The 18,028-nt window shown below is 35.5% G+C and overlaps 1 protein-coding gene across 1 annotated transcript in view; it reads right to left on the bottom strand.

Annotated features, from left to right (window-relative positions):
• LOC145983968 (peregrin-like) overlaps positions 1-18,028 on the bottom strand; it is a 115,710-nt gene that overhangs the window by 75,172 nt on the left and 22,510 nt on the right. The window contains exons 7-10 of the mRNA XM_083117193.1: positions 14,060-14,191; positions 6,063-6,251; positions 4,868-4,994; positions 2,973-3,112 (exon numbers count right to left, since the gene is read on the bottom strand). Of these exons, the coding sequence (XP_082973319.1) occupies positions 2,973-3,112; positions 4,868-4,994; positions 6,063-6,251; positions 14,060-14,191 (588 nt within the window). The remainder of the gene's footprint in view (positions 1-2,972; positions 3,113-4,867; positions 4,995-6,062; positions 6,252-14,059; positions 14,192-18,028) is intronic.

Consider the following 18,028-nt stretch of genomic DNA (forward strand, 5'->3'; position numbering starts at 1 on the left):
ATCTCTAACTACGCACTGGTAATGATCAGGCTGGAAAGTTCTAATGAAATCACTGATAGAGATAAGCTACCTTGTAATGGCACATCTGTGTAGTTACCAGAGTATTAAGTTTATTTCTGTATAAAGGAGTCCATTTTTGCTTCTCAAATATTTACAACAGAATTAATCAATTTTCCATGAATTCCATAACTCACAGGACAATTCAAGCTTCATAAAGTGTCACGTCTGTAAATAAACTCTAAATTTCTTGTTTAAGAGTGTATTTTGCATTTTTTCAGTTAATTTCGCATCATTTTGTGACAAATCAGGGTAGGAAAATGCACCTCACAACTTTCAGAAACATGAAAAACTAACATTACAGCATGCCATTTCACATTTCGGGTTTTTGTGAAAAACGAAATATGCATGCCTTTAGTAATTCATTAAACAAATAATTTATTGCAAAATGAAAAACAATGGTAATACTAGAACAGAACAGTGAAAAGCTTCATACATTCAAAGCATTCATTCACAACTACTACTGATAAAAAGTATTTTTAGTACTACTATGTACTAAAGATACTTTTCTCAACAAAATGTATGAAATCGGGAAATTAAAAAAAATGGGAAGCAAAATGTTCATTTGTGTTTCACACATGACAATCTAGTTACATAAACGACAGTAAAGCTGAAAAGATTCTCTCGGGCTATCACCTGGTCAATAGCCCAAGAGAAACTTTTCATCACTCATCCCCAGGAAAGCTTCAAGACTAACATTATAGCTACTTGTAGTATACCCTTAAGCAGGGTGCGAAATCCTGGGGGGATGGGGGGGATTTCCCCCCACCAACAATCTTGGCCTCAAAAAACCCCCACCAAAAATTTCCGGGGGGAGAGTTTTTGAGTTTTTGTTATAACAAACAAAAGATAAGCAATTACTTTTAATTTCAAATATACTTTACTAAGAATAATATCGAAAACACACACAAATTAGTGTAGTTGTGAGTATTGAATGCATTCTCTCTCAAGAGATCATTAACAAATCTATATCAATATACATAATAAAAGTAAAACAAGAATGCACGAAAATAACAACTATGGAATCTAGGGATGTGACGAAGCTGAAAATTTACCGATACCGATGTACTCACCGATAATTTTTGGAATCGATACCGATGCCGATACATAAGATTATTAAACAGAAATGGGATGTTATTTTCAGCATGTCAAAAATAAATTTGCTATGTACATTTCTATTGCATCTACAAAATGTTATGTGAACCTTTAAGAACAACATGGATTCTCAAGAGATTTAACATTAGTACACAAGCAGTTCTTTGAAATGCAAAATGAATTCCTGTTCGGCCAGATTCAACTTCAGAAACATGAGATTTGGAAGCACTTCAAGAAGTAACCTACTTCTTCTCTTAACGCAAATCTGTTCAGCAACACTGAACACTCAATCACTGAATACTGATGCAGCAGGTATGCCCAAGTATTTTCAGCACTTGCTTCAGGTTTGAATATTCATTTTTGAATTCCCAATACAACAGCAGATCCTGGTTCAGCAATGTACTGTTTTATTTCCGATTTATAGTTAGGTTGATCCTCTGAATGAGAGTTCGCAATAATAATTTTATTACAAAAACTCTACAATAATGACAAATCATAACCAAATTTTCAATAAATCTTACAAAACTAGAATATAAAACTTATTAGAAGGTAAAAACTCTAGTATAATCTGTACTGGTTTAAATATCGGATTTTTGCCGATGCCGATACCAATGCCGATGTGTCAATTTCTGCCAATTTTCATACTTCTGTAATCGGCTTCCGCACATCCCTAATGGAATCTAATTTATTTATATTAACATAAAGCACAAACTAAACAAAAACTTACACATAATAAAACCACTTGAACAATTTCATAACTTATTAACATCTTCACCAGTTAGTAAAGGAATTAGATAGCTGCTTTGCAATATCTGATATGTATACAAGTAAGAAATTAATTTCCTTTATGTAATTAATACTAATAATATATTTTAATTGAGTAATTTAATTTTACTTTTAATAACACTACAAATATGTATATCGTATTACACATATGTTTGTGGGGGAGGGAGTTTGTAGATGAAGAACTTTCTCCCCCCCACCAGTTTTCAATGATTTCGCAACCCTTCCCTTAAGTAATACATATTCACACACTGGGGTGATACTGCTACCAAGGTATGGGTTTCATGTATCAGTACACAGGGTATCAGTATTTGACTGATTCAAATTAGGACTGACCTGATACCAAAACATTGGTTTAAATTTGATTAAGACTGAAATGTTAAAATAATTATTTTTCTAAAAAAAAATGAGACTGATTTCACATACAAATTCCAGTCTTACTCGAAAGAAAGTTGAGCAAATTTCTTTTAACAGATACTCTTGCCAATTTCAACTGACACAGATACCAATATTTTGACACTTGCAATTTAAGTGGCTTTGAATAGTAACTGTAAAATTTTTGCTTAAAGTTATTTATAGATTTACATACAATACAACAAGAGTATTAAAATAACTGTCATCCAATTACTTTTGCAACACAAAAGTATTGTAGAATGAATAAAAACTGCATTTTTGTATAATTCTCAGGATACCTGAACTACAGAAAAAGAGTTTGTCAGTATTTTTCATGAACATTTCTGGACCAGCAGTATTTGGGAGTAAATTTGAACTATTTTCTAATACTGATATTAGCCTAATACTAATTTTGAATCCTATTATTTATATATATCTTCTTTTACAAGGTGCACTGAATGGTTTTTTTGCTAATTCTACAAAGCTTTACTTTCTTTTTATATTAAATAATCAAACACAGGCAATTTTTGCAATTGCTCAGACTACTCTTTCACTAGAAGTTCACAATAATGTTTATTTCATCTGATAACGAAACAAACAACACTAATCTGAAACATAACATAAAGCAGGAGCCAATGACTTACCACATCGGAATCAGGAGGAGTATGACTATCACAATATGCTGTTTTCTTAACTGTGAATGACTGGAAACCACCTTGAACTTCCTGAACCGAGTCCATTTTCATGTGCAACGATGCTTGTTGTGCACAAGTTACATGAAAAGCTATTTGAAAACCAAAAAAATATACACATATATAACAACAGATAGATAGCAATTTACAAATTACAGTGAGCAAATTTTAAACTAAAAACATAACAGGCACATGAAAAATTAGTGTTTTTAGACTTACTAGTATTTTTCCATGTCAGTTTTGTAATTTTTTAAAAAATATATTTGGTACGGTCAATAAATAACCGGTTAAATGGCGTGAAAAAGCAAAATAAAGTGACAGAGTGATGAAACTTACCCAGGATGGGGTATGCCACATGTCTGTGAGACAAGTTCCAGAAAATGTTGCTAGGTGGCAGCACTGGCAGGGAAAGAAGGTTGTGTATGTGCAATTTGCCTCCAAGGCACCAGTCAGTCATTCAGTGAGGTGAGTCATGGCATTCACAGTGTCAGGTGCCACAAAGAAGGTTCAGCGATCCATGATACAGTTTTTGATGGCAGAAGGCTTGGTAGCTTCCTCCGGCAAGGTGAGTAAATGAACGCTGCTCTGTACTCTGACATCTTGCGAAACGAGGTGAGACCTGAAATCAGGTGCAAGCGGCGTGGCTTTGTGTCACAAGGTGTCATCCTACTGCAAGACAATGCACGTCCCCATGTTGCTGGACACACTATAGACATCATCGCACAAATGGGTTGGGAATCCTACGTGGAATCCCCTTTGCCTCGGATGCACAACTGCAGGAGGCAGTCCACCATTGGTGCTCACAGCAGCCACAGGACTTCTGGGACAGGGCATCAAAAATCTGGTGAAGTGGTGGGATGCCTGCCTCAACAACGCAGGAAAGTATGCCGACCCATATTAAAAGGTAAGTTGGTACAACATTCATTCTGGTTATTTATTGACCGTACCAAATAATATCTTTATTCTCTTTGATAAAAATTAGAACATATACAATTTTTTCTCAAATTTCAGTCAACTCAAAACAATCATAACTGCAGTAACAATTAACACATTAGCTGATGGATAAAAACTATACTGATACTGACTTATACAATTATTCTGAATGTTGTTCCAAAAAAAAATAATTAAAAACTATAATTTAGAATTCATATTATGGGAATGAGAGATGTGGTAATAAGATAATTAAGGTATGTTCACAGTCCTGAGATGTTGATGTGGTATGTAAATGTGTCCAAAGAACTAGTGCTATGCTTATCATAATTTGAAATAGATCACAATCTTTTCTTTCTATCTTCCTGAATGCATGCTAACATGGGCCCCAGACTTAACCTGGCTGCTCAGTAACCATCCCCAATTTACTCCCATCCTTTTATTCACTGAAATTTTTATTCCTTTTTGTTTTTATGGTACATTCCACAAAATTCTAATTCAACGGACACAAAATGTTAATTGCAAATTAAACATACTTTTGTATATTTCAACTTCCAAAAAAATATAAAGGTCCTAGTAAAATGCTATATTAATTACTGGGGGGTTGAACTTAATCTTGCATTACCCTAATCCTCTTTCCCACTTCATACATTTTCTGATGCTCTGCTGATGATATAAACCTTGCAGAAAGGCTGTTGGATTGACCATACAACTCTATTATGAAAAAATATGCAAAATACCATATACACCAAGCCTTAATAACACTCCAGCCAAAATTTCTGCTTGTAGTTAAAGTTCATTAACATTTGGTATTCTCAGAATAACTTCACAATAAAAATTGTCCATAATTTATTATTCGATAACAAGGATGTAATCAAAATACTTAATCACAGAAATATAGTTTTATACATTCCTACCTATGTAGCAATTTGTCTTATGACACTGGATACATGCACCAACACCTCTCTGCTTACAAATGTAACATGTCAGCTTCCATCTGGCAGGAGGAATATTGTCAATGTTGTCGATTGGTTCTAGAAACACCTGAAAGTAAAAACAATATTTTATTGAAAATATTCTTAGCTGCTATACGTTATCCCCCGCTGTTCATTGCAACCTGCCATGAAGGTAATTTGGGGCAAAGAAGTAGGGCCCCCACATATTCTTGATTTCAGGTATGGTGGAACACAAAACACCAGCCATTTTTGCCCTAGCGGGTACATGCTGATTAGAGGCTGAGTGAATACTGGAGCCAAATGCAGGAACATTCGCAAACAATTCCAACCTAAGGTCACCCATGCTGGGAATTGAACCTAGGTCTCCCGCGTGGCAGTCAGACTTCTCAACCACTAAACTACAGCTGCTCTTAGAAACTGTCCTTACTCAAGAATGATTTCTAAACTTTTTATATCGCTGCAATCACAACTAAACCACTACTACTTTGAAACATACTGATACAGGTAACTGAAGACTGTAATAATATAAACTTTCACACTTTTTGAATGCTTGCATAACCACATTATTATTATTATTTACTTTAAAGAACTTGCAAGTACCCAGTATGACAGAGCATTCCTCAGTTTGCTGCCAATTTTCAACCTTCCTATTTCTCTCTTCTCAAACTTTTTACATTTTAACCAATGTTGTGAGTTTTTAAAGTCTTCTTGGAGAGCCTGAAGAAAGCCTTAAAAACAAGGTCAAAATGTTTTATATCATAAACCAAACCACTTTAATGGTTTATTTCATAGTTTCCTTAATACAAAGAAAGTTAAAAATATCCATAAGTTTGCATATAAATTTGTCAGCATAACACTTCCCCCTCATCTGGATAATCCTAAAAGTCATGCAAAATCCCAAATTCTAGATTATTTCTGTGGCAAAATGCAAGCTGAAAAATAGATGTCTTTATAATATGCAATAGCTCTCACATACATGATGAAAAGGTGAAAATTATGAATACACCTAATATGATGTGAATGTTTAATTGTGTAATATGTGGATATTTTAAAAAGTGCAATCTACTTAGCAATAACACAATGTGATTTTTAAAATAAAACATTATTTTTATTCTCATTTTGAGCCACCAGCGTTTGTTCTACAGGCCTTCCTTACCGTGTTTGCAAAGCTCACTTCTGGAATCCATAAGGCACAGACAACATGAGCCCACCTTCCATCGTCCGTCTGTTTGAAGGCTCCACCTTTATTTGGACACAATGAGCAATCCACTGCACGTGATGGAGATTGAATGCAACGACGACACAGCCACTGACCCTCTGGAATGTAAGGCACTCCGTAGCATTCCTGTGGAATAATAAAACAAGTCCAAAACAAATATAATTGGCATTAATTTTAGAAAATTCCAACCAATGATGTTGAGTCTAGATATGACAAAGATATACACTAGATCCACGTTGTACCAGAGAAGGTTCAAGCCCTGGTGAAGCCTGCATTTTTCACTTAAATTTCTAGATTATAGTGTTTATTTCAGCTTCTTGCCAATTTTTGTAGGAACAATGTAATCTCTAGTTTATTTCTACCGTGCGTTCATTTCGATCTTCAGCCGAGAGATCGGGAGAAGCGTGGCGGGCGGCGCTGACGGAGATGCCGACATTTGCAGCCTTTAATGCCCACTGCCCAGGTAATATAACCTCGCAATATGCGTCGTATCCGCCGATAGGCTAACAACTGCGGGGGCACATGCCGCAGAAGAGAAATGTATTTGGGAGGCATAGTGATATGCATATGGTCCACAGAAATTTCCAGACCCAAGTAGGTCAAGGCGCGCACAGGGGAGAGAACACTTTTAGAGATATTAACCCGCACTGTGGATTGAAGCACACGTTGCACTGCCCTCTGTAAGGCTTCAAAGGAGCCCACACACAAGATGTCGTCATAATACACAAAGACGTCCACAATATCACTGCATTTTTCACTTAAATTTCTAGATTATAGTGTTTATTTCAGCTTCTTGCCAATTTTTGTAGGAACAATGTAATCTCTAGTTTATTTCTACCGTGCGTTCATTTCGATCTTCAGCCGAGAGATCGGGAGAAGCGTGGCGGGCGGCGCTGACGGAGATGCCGACATTTGCAGCCTTTAATGCCCGCTTATTTTAATGGACATATGCAGACATTTATATAAATATTGCAAAACGAGCACTAACCTGTGTTATAAGAGTACGGTTTTAATTTTAGTAGCTTAGTGGCTGTATGTGCTGATGATTTTGACACGCCCATCTCCTGTGAAACACGGCATAGAGGTTTGTTTGGATAACGTTCTAACGCTGCACCAATTTCATCGAGTTTTGCTTCGGTTAGAATCCGTCGTTTTTGCTTAGGTGTTTTAAAATTTAACGATCCAGTTTCTCGTAATTTAAGGACAAGATGTCTAACCATATCTCTATGTGGAGGTGAAACGCCAGGGAATTTCTGTGCAAATTGCCTACACATGTCTCGACACGAGTCTGTTTTCACGTAAGTGTCATACATAAAAATTCTTTGTTCTAACGTGAACCTTGCGGCTGGCATTCCAATCCTCTCACTGACACAACACACATACACACTGCAATAACAAACAAATAACGGCAAGTAACCAAGAATAACACTCTTGCGGACAGTACGAAATTAACACGATCTAGGTTTACATCTGCTCGCCACTGTATTCACAGCTCTGTCTTCATCTATTCGCAAAGGAACAAAAAACTCGAGCTCGGAGATTTCGGATTGCAAGGAAGCTCACGAAAACCATTGACTTTTAACGGTTTCGTCTGAAGCGTAATCTTGATACAGTGTTGCAAATTCGAAACCTCCAAACGATCCCCATCGACACAAAACTCTTTCAAGTATATAAGCTTAAGCAGGACGTTACTGGTCAAAACTATGATTAAAATGTTTCAGTATCTGTGGCTCTTAACATTGTTTCTAAAGCTTATTTATTTGTGTATATAAGGGCAGAACTTGGATGAATTATAGAAGAACTTTTGCATGTTATAACACAGGTTAGTGCTCGTTTTGCAATATGTATATAAATGTCTGCATATGTCCATAAAAATAAGCGGGCATTACAGGCTGCAAATGTCGGCATCTCCGTCAGCGATGCCCGCCACACTTCTCCCGAATCTCTCGGCTAAAGATCGAAATGAACGCACGGTACTTTCAAAATACAGTGCATTCAGTTTAACTCAGGGCCAAGATAGCGTGTGACTGCAGTCCAAATTTTAATTGTTCTATGGCATGTATAATTAGTAGAGTTGGAAGTGGTCGAAAAAAAAACTGCTATTTTTTGGGGGAAAAAACAGGCTCTTTTTGGGGAAAAAACAGGCTCGTTTTGGGAAAAAAAACAGAGTTTTTTCCGTGGCTTTTTTTCACAAAAGTGTGTCAAATCACTGCAAGTACAGGAGTTGGCAGTATTTTTCCTGTCCCATGGTTTCTGTTTATCTCCCTACTGTAAAATAGACACTAATTTCTAAACATAAAATACAATTTACAATATGAAATTCATAGCTAGACATAAACAGTGTTTTAAAAAAAAGCTGGCTTTCTTTAATGGCGGTTCTTTCGAGGTGTTATCTTCATATTTTGGTACGCTTATTAAATATATCTATGTAGTATAAACATATTCATATAACTAGAGTAGTTTTGTATGTGTTTTTAATAGAATCTAATAGTATGATATTAAAGGGTTCCAGGTTTGATACCCAGTGGAGGCACATAGTGGTTCGGATTCCATTTAAACAGTAGATCCAAACCTGATTAGCCTTACTGTGCATAAAGTGGACTTCAAACACCAAATCAATCAATCAAATCAACCTTCAGTATAATGCATTCACCGTGCATGCAAGAATAACAGACCAAAGCGTCACAATGCCCGCCATTGAGGAAAACAGTATAGTCCGAGCAACATGCACCGACATGTGTAGCTTGTTGTCGCACTTCAGTTCAAAAGGCTGAATCAATTACTGAGGGTCTGCTTCCAAGTGGTCTGAAAGTTCATGGAGAAAACTTTACAGGCCAAGTGACAAGCGACACATGCAGCTTATGTTGCTTCAGTTCAAAAGGTTGCATTTATTTCTAAAGGTCCTTCTAAAAGCTCTGATAAACAAGACATATACAACAAATTCACGTAATGTGTATACTTCTGAATATGTGTTGTGAAAAATAAAGATTTTTAATTCTCCTGAAACATCGAATATTTTGATATTAACATTTGTTCCATATTTTATGACCATCATTTAAATTGAGACACGAACATGCAAAAGGTTGATTTAAGTCCAATTAATGGTCAGATGTGCACATCAAGACTACACGTTAGTTTTAATAGTTTTAACCCTAGCTTACCAGTGCAGTACCACAAACTTGCATAACCTGGGGGGCTCACAAGCTCACACTTTCTATTATCATTAAAATTCAAAAAACAGTTTTATTATTGAATCACTGCTTTCTTTCCTGATGATAGATGTGCAGTTATTTATTAATTTGAATAATTACAAAAATTACTATCATTAACAAAAAAATAATAACTAGGGATGTGACGAAGCTGAAAATTTACCGATGCCGATGTACTCACCAATAATTTTTGGAACCGATACCGATGCCGATCTTTAACCGATTCCGATACATAAAATTATTAAACAGAAATGGGATGTTATTTTCAGCATGACAAAAATAAATTTGCTATGTACATTTCTATTGCATATCATATGTATATACATATATATTCTCAAGAGAAGCGAATGTACATTTGCATCTACAAAATTTTATGTGAACCTTTAAGAAGAACATGGATTTTCAAGAGATTGAACATTAGTACTCAGGCAGTTCTTTGAAATGCAAAATGAATTCCTGTTCTGCCAGATTCAACTTCAGAAACACGAGATTTGGAAGCACTTCAGGAAGTAACCTACTTCTTCTCTTAACGCAAATCTGTTCAGCAACAATGAACACTCAATCACTGAATACTGATGCAGCAGGTATGCCCAAGTATTTTCTCAGGACTTGCTTCAGGTTTGAATATCCAATACAACAGCAGATTCTGGTTCAGCAGTGTACTATTTTATTTCCGATTTATAGTTAGGTTGATCCTCTGAATCAGTTTGCAATAATTTTATTACAAAAACTCTACAATAATGACGAACCATAACCAAATTTTCAATAAATCTTACAAAACTAGAATATAAAACTTATTAGAAGGTAAAACTCTAGTATAATCTGTACCGGTTTAAATATCGGACTTTTGCCGATTCCGATACCAATGCCGATGTGTCAATTTTGGCCGATTTTCATACATCTGTAATCGGCTTCGGTACATCCCTAATAATAACTAATTATTGCAAGAGTATCTCACATATATTTCACTAAAACTCACAAAATCCATAATAAATTTTTATTAATGATTTTTGTTTGTAGAGGTGCAGTCTTAATTAAATACAATAATTACCATCGTTACCAACCAATTGTATACTGTCACTGGCATGAGTGCACATTGCCGCCTAATTACATTACATTTATGTTTTTGTGAACAAAAGTAATATAGAAATATTGGGAACACCCTAGGGAAGATGTGATTTATTTTCAAAAAGTTTGAAAATCAAAAAATAGTGGTGGTGGGCCTGACAGACTCCCCCCTCAGTAAGCTAGGGTTAAAATTGTATCTGAACCATTATGCAATACATAGAGGCATGCAAATTTCGTTTTTGACAAAAACATAAAATATGAAATAACATGCTGTAATGTTCATTTTTCTACCCAGTTTTGTCACGAAATAATGCAAAATGAACTGCAAAATACGAAATATACTTTTAAACATGAAATTTACTGTTTATATACCGACGTGACAATTTCTGAAGTCTGATATATCTTGTGAGTTATGCAATTCACAGAAAATTGATTAATTCTGCTGTAGGTATTTGAGAAGCAAAAATGGTCCGCTTTACACAGGAATAAACTTAGTACTCTGGTAACTACATAAATGTGCTATTAGAAGGGGTAAGTTTATTTTGTGTAATAAGTACAGTTATTAAATCAAATTTAGGATTATATTCACAATTTTAAAACCAAAATGTCATTTTATATAGCACTTTTGATGTGATTATTCACCGCTATAACACCAAAATTTTATTTTACTTACCGCTTTTGAACCCGAAATCGACTCTGTTTTTGTACCGAAATTTTGCTTTTTTTATTTACCAAAAATATGTGCCTCTAGCAATACAGTATATGTTTACTGGGAATGGCCAATATCTGTCTCTTGGCTGCTACATGATGTGAATCTTTTTAGCTAGCCTAGTTGTAAAATATGTCACTACAAATGTGTAAACTCATAACAGTAACTTCAAGTAAAATGGGTTAGCTGTAATTGGTAAAAAAACAAAAAAAGCCAAAATTTCTGTTTTTTTCCTTCGAAAAAAGTACCCATTCAAAAAGCCGGATTTTTTACAACTCTAATAATTAGTAATACCTTCATTGATTAATATAATATTATTAATTTTGAACATTTGAATTGAATCACACAATTGACAAAAATGAGAAAACCAAACTGAAACACATGAGCATGCATTGGGTGAAATTTACCCAGGCAGTGTTTCTACAGCCCTGTGAGCTTAACTAACAAACTAACAGACAGCAGATTCAAGGTCGCAACACTCAGAAGGGTTCGTTGGTAAGGTGCTGAGAAGGGTAACCTAAGATAATAACCAGAAGGGATAAAAAAAAATCAAAATTGACATGGTAATTTTTACTCATATGCGCTTCCTTAAACGTTAAACACTAGACACAAATTGTCAGTGCAGTTACAGTGTTGTTATTCTTGATCATTCTGTGAAAGAAAGCGCCATGGCATTGACATGCAAAAGTTGATTGTTTAGGTGCCAGGAGAGCACACAAAGAGAGACACTGTCTGATGCTCATGTTGCTCGCAGTACAGTTCTGTTCATTTTAGCGTGGTGTAATTTTCAAAGAAATTTCCTGGCGTTGCAGCTTCAGGTAGAGAAACAATTAGGCAACTTGTTCTCAGATTAAGAGAAACAGAACCTACGAGAATTACAAAAGAGGAACTTTTGTGTGTTAATCAAAATTTCATCAAAAGATGCCTGGAATGTGTGAATACAGTTGGCCACCATTTTGAACAACTCTTGTAATACAGGTTAGTACATGTTACACAATATAAATATCATTGTCTGCATGCTAAAGTTATTTAAGTAAAAATAAGTGGGACATTATGGATCGAAAATGCCAGCATCTGTGTCATGCTTCGCCATCTGCAGTCACATGCTATCTCGGCCACAAGCCAAACTGAATGCACTGTACAAGAACTATTGTAACACTCGTGGTCATTTAATTTGAATTTTAACATTTCTTGGTCCATTGAATTTCGAGTTATTGAAATCCTCCTGTAAATTAAAAATTTCCACGCGAGATATCCAGTGCAATATCAGAAATTAGTTGCAGTTATAAGTCTGTGGAATGCTTCAAATTAGGGATGAGCAGATATAAAATTTTGGCCCATACCGATAAAGTACCGATATAAAATTTACCGATACCGATAAACGACATTCTACCGATCCAATACGAAATTAGAAATAGTCCTTGAAGAACCTAAAAGGTTCATTGACCTCCTTAATAAATGTGTGTTTCAAGGTGACTGCAGTGAAAAAGAAATTGCATATTTAGACATTTACTTTTTAAGAAATTAGGGCATGGAGATTATCCATAAAAATTACAACAAAATGGCAGAATTTTGCACTAAATTATCAAGATATTTATTGATATATCATATTGGTAAAATAATCGGTAATTTTACCGATAAACTGATACACCGATATGTCTATATCGGCCGATACTGATCAAGTACTGAAAAATCGGTCCCATCCCTACTTCAAATAAAGAACATCATTTGAAAAGGGCAGATAACTAATAATTAGGGGCATGCATATTTCGTTTTTGACGAAAAAACTAAATTTGAAAAAACATGTTGTAGTGTTAATTTTTCATGTTTTTGAAAGGTGTGAGATGCATTTTGTGATCATGTTTTGTCACGAAATAATGCGAAATGAACTGCAAAATGCGAAATTAACTCTCAAACATGAAATTTAGGGTTTATTTACCGACGCGACACCTTCTGAGGTCTGAATTATCCTGAGAGTTATGCAATTCCCGGAAAATTGATGAATTCTGCTATTAATATTGGAGAAGCAAAAATGAACTCCTTTACACAGAAATAAACTGATAACTACATAAATGTGCTATTAGAAGGTTAAAAAAAAAAAAAGTCAAGTGCTCCTCTGTGCATAGCACCACGCCATGAAGGCGTATAGGGGGTGTGGGGGTAACGCCACACACTTTCTTGATCCGGTCGTGAGTGGGGGTGATGTGATCAGCATCACGCCCCTGACCGCCTTTACCCCCCAGGGTTTCCCCCAGGTACCCATGTTATTCGACGCTGGGTAGGCGCCAGGGCCGCTTTCATCCTTAGAAAAGTTCCCGGATTTGAACCGGCCGGGGATCGAACCCAGGACCTTTAGCATGGTAGTCAGATGCGTTACCAACTGAGCCACCGCAGCCATTAGAAGTGAAATGTTAATTCTGTGGAATAAGTGTAGTTTTTAAATTAAATTTAGGATTATATTCACAATTTTTGAAACCAAAATGTCTTTTATATACCACTTTTCATCCAATTTATCACCGCTATAACACCGATATTTTATTTTGTTTACCGCTTTTGAACCCAAAATTGACTCAGTTTTTGTACCGAAATTTTGCTTTTTTATTTACCAAAAATATGTGCCTCTACTAATAATGGATTCTCAAAAAACAAAGACATTTTAAAATTCATTATTCCAAAGTTAAAAAACTGGTTTTATCTATGAAGTAATGTGTTACAGATATTTCAATAGAAATTAAAAGGGTTCAACTTTTACCTCACTTTTTTCAGGCTCGGGAAAACTGTTCCACTGTATCCACAGTGAGATGAGATATACCTTGCACCTCTATTGCAATAGAATGAAAACACAACTAACATAAAAAACAGCAATTTTTCAATACAGATAAAAATGCAAGAAAGTAACAGTTTCAATAAATTAACATATGAGTTGTATACAATGTAACAGTATCTACCTGGTGCACAGCAAGATTGCACATATCACAGAATAGGATGACATTACTATTTTGGCATTCCCCATCCATACAAATGCAGCACACAGCATCATCATCTATTAAGGGCACTTGAACTTGACCACTGTTCTGCATCTGAAATGTAATAAAATTGTTCTTAGAAATAAAGAGTTGATAACTAACTTTGTCATCCTTATGAATAAGGAGAAATAAATCATTTGGCACACAAACATGTAATTCATAACTATTTGCATTTCAATGTCACCATAACAAATATACTAGATGTATAAAAAAAATTAACACATTTAAAACTCTAAACTCTGTAAATACATTAATAATTACAGTATTTACACATGTATAAGCTTCACTTCTGGAAAAAAATATTTCTTGGTATTTCGCTCAAGGACAAAAGAAGAAACAGAAGTATTGAGAAATATGGCAAAGTTTCAAATTTCAAACTTCACACCAGCCAATATAATGCTACCAGGTGGAATAAAGGGGGTTTAAATGAAGGTTTGCATTCCTTTCTCCATCATTACTTGATTAATTTGTTTTACTTTGCTTTTCTACCACTTTTGGATAATCACAAAGATGAGGATGGGTGATGATATGAAGAAATTAATAGAGGGACACTCACAAAGAACACCCATGCTCATACCAGGATTCGAACCCTTTTCTGAACTGACCCTGATGCACACAATCTTTCAGTATTTACACTTCCTTTTGCTTTATTTTTAGACTTAGTCCACATGTGACTTCTTGTAACAGTTCACGTACACAGAAGTAAAGTTGCAAAAAAAGCTGGCTCTTGGGGGTGAAGGAATGGAAATTTTGGCAATTTTGCCAATTGCAGCTAACCTATTGCCTTGCAGTTTTTGTTTAAGTTTAGAGGTTTGTAATGTCAGATTTTGCAACTAGCTAAACAATTTTACATGGTGTAGCAGGTAAGAGACATTATTTTTCATTACTAATTTATTTTGCCTTACATGAGAATGTGATTGACTTGGTTTATTTTACTTCACTTTTCTACCTCTTCTAACTAATCACAAAGATAAGAATGACTGATGATATGATAAAATTGATGAAGGGACAGACTGAGATTCAAACCAAGCACCTCTGGCATTGAGGTGTGTTGTGCTAAGCATTCTGGCATGGAGGCTACATGTGTATGTTCAAGTGTGTGCACCCAATGGCACAGTGGTAATACCATTGCCTTGCAATCAAGGAGTAGCGAATTCGATCTCCACTAAACACATATTGCATAGTGGTTCAGAATTCATTCTAAAATTGTAAATCCAATTCTCATTAGCATATCTGAGCATAAAATCGACTCAAAACAAACGTTCATGTTTGTGTATCTCAAGCCAAATTGAAATGTTGATGTTATAAAATATAGAGTAAAATGTTAATATCAAATTATAAGATGTTCTAGGACAGGCATGTCCAACGTGTCGATTGCGGGACTTTTTTAGTCGATCGCAGTTATCTATTGTAATTATACAAATATATGTTAAGGAGAGGGGAGACGAGAAACAAGAATTAGAAAATGATAAGTGGTTATTTTATCTGGCATTTCTAGCCGACTTTACAGGTAAATTAAGTTAAATGAACCTTGCACTACAAGGCAAAAAGAAATGCATTGCTGAAATCATACAGTTTCATCATAAAAAACCAAATTTGAGCTAATGCTGACTGATTTAACAAATAATATTGTTCATCACTTTCCTAACATGCATGACCATCTGGAAAAATATCCATACTTTGTTGCTCGTACAGATAAATAAATATGCGAGTAAAATCGGTTGTTATCCAAGAGTTCGAAAACAGATTCTGTGACTTCAACAAAATTAGCATAGTTGTAGAATACTTGTCATTCCCATTCAAATCAGATTTGAAAATTAAAGAAACTGCAGTTGTTATCAGTGAAAACTACACAATGAGTCAGCCATTCCTTGAGGATGAGATATCAACATTAAAAAATGACATCTTCCTCAAGAGTCGCACTGAAGAAGAAATGTTTTGGAAGTTCGTGCCCAGAGAAAAATTCCCCAATTTGAGAAGATGCAGTGAAATTGTGCACTCATATTCCAGTTCAACATATTGCTGTGAATCTGCATTCTCTTATCTAAAAATGACGAAGAGTAAACAACGTTTCAACATAACAGATGAGCATCTCGAGTCTCGAGGATTCCCTAAAACTGGCCCTCACTGAATACTCAATTGACTTCCAAAGACTGGTGAACGACATGCAGGCTCAGATGTCTTACTAACCAAAAAGTAAGCCATTTCATTTCAACACACATTACTTTTATTGTATTATTTATTGTGTTATTTGTATATTTTCCCTATGGTGCTTAACGATTAATAGTAGCTCACTGCCTGTTGTGATAATAAAAAGTAGATCACTACTTGATTGAAGTTGGACATGCCTGTTCTAGGAAAATTAAAATCCTTTAATATTCACACTACTTATGCAGAAGTACACCTATTATCTGAACATTACACCTTGTTTAATACTTAACAAAATGTGTTTGCTACTACAAGGAAGATTGACCTGTCAAGCACAGAGCCAAAATGATGAGTACTGTTGATGGAAAAAGGCTGGCTTTTTGACTGAATGTTTATTTTATCTCCAGAGTGCCATAAATGAATATTATTACCTTGTAAAATCAAAGTGTACCATGTTCAGTCCCTAATGGAGGCACATTGCTTCGGAACCTATGTCACACTGTAGGTCCAATCCCAATTAACCTATCAGATCATAATGTGGACTTAAAACAAAATTTTTCTGACAAAAGCCAGATTTTATGCCATTTACGACCAAAATAATTAGCTTCTGTTTTAGGGACACCGTGCACCATTTCTCAACCACCAGACCACGAGAGGTTCGTTAGAGCCAGTGGTTTTTAAGTCTAATTTTATATTTGTCAGTAAGTCTAAACATAATTGAACTCTTACTCTTTTTTGCTCAACACAAATGTAAAGGGGTTAGATACTAGATTTTCAAAACATGAAGCAATATTTTCTTTCTTTTTTTATTTGCAAGTTTGTGTGTCAAACTCATTGTTGAAAATCATATCATACTATTAGATTCTATTTACAAAAAGTATAAAAAATTACTGTAGTTTTGTAAATGTGTATATACAATGTAGATAAACTTAATAAACTGACTGAAATACAAAGATAATACTCAGAAGTGCTTATGTCAAGCTGCGAATTCCATGTTGTAACTTGTACAGGGGTTGGACAAAATAATATGGACACCCGATTAGATGAGCCCCATTTTCGGAGGTGTGTGATGACTGCACTGGCATGCACGGAATGCGTCTATTGTTTTCTCCGTGTCCTATGATCCCCTGGCTAGAGGTATGAGCTCCCAGTAAGCTTGTGAACAGCTTCATGTTGTGTTGCGCTACCATTATGTCTGACATTACAGACTTCCAACGAGGGCAAATTGTTGTTGCCCGATTAGTTGGTGCATCCGTAACAATGGTCGCAAAGTTAGTAGGGGTATCGCGAGCTACTGTATCTAGCGTCATGACAGCATACAACATGCAGGAAGAAGAAACTGACAGAGAGAGACAGGAGGGCATTAAGGAGGATTGTTGGCTCTCAGAGGAAGACAACCGCAACCAAAGTGACTGCTGAGCTGAATATGCATGTCGAGAATGCAGTGTCAATTAAAACAGTGTGCCGAGAACTGCAAAAACAGAATATCCATGGCAGAGCCGCTATTACCAAACCTCTTGTAATGCAATACAATGCCAAACGGAGATGTCAGTGATGTCAGGACTACAAAACCTAGACTACCAACCAATGGAAACATGTCATGTGGTCCGACGAATCAACCTTCACACAATTCCCCACCTGTGGATGTGTTTAAGTATGGCTAACACCGGCCGAAGCATACTTCCAGACTGTCTGGTGCCAAGAGTAAAGCATGGTGGTGGTAGTGTAATGGTGTGGACAGTC

The sequence above is a fragment of the Lepisma saccharinum genome, chromosome 2 (assembly GCF_977018435.1).
Source record: "Lepisma saccharinum chromosome 2, izLepSacc3.1, whole genome shotgun sequence".
NCBI lineage: Eukaryota > Metazoa > Arthropoda > Insecta > Zygentoma > Lepismatidae > Lepisma > Lepisma saccharinum.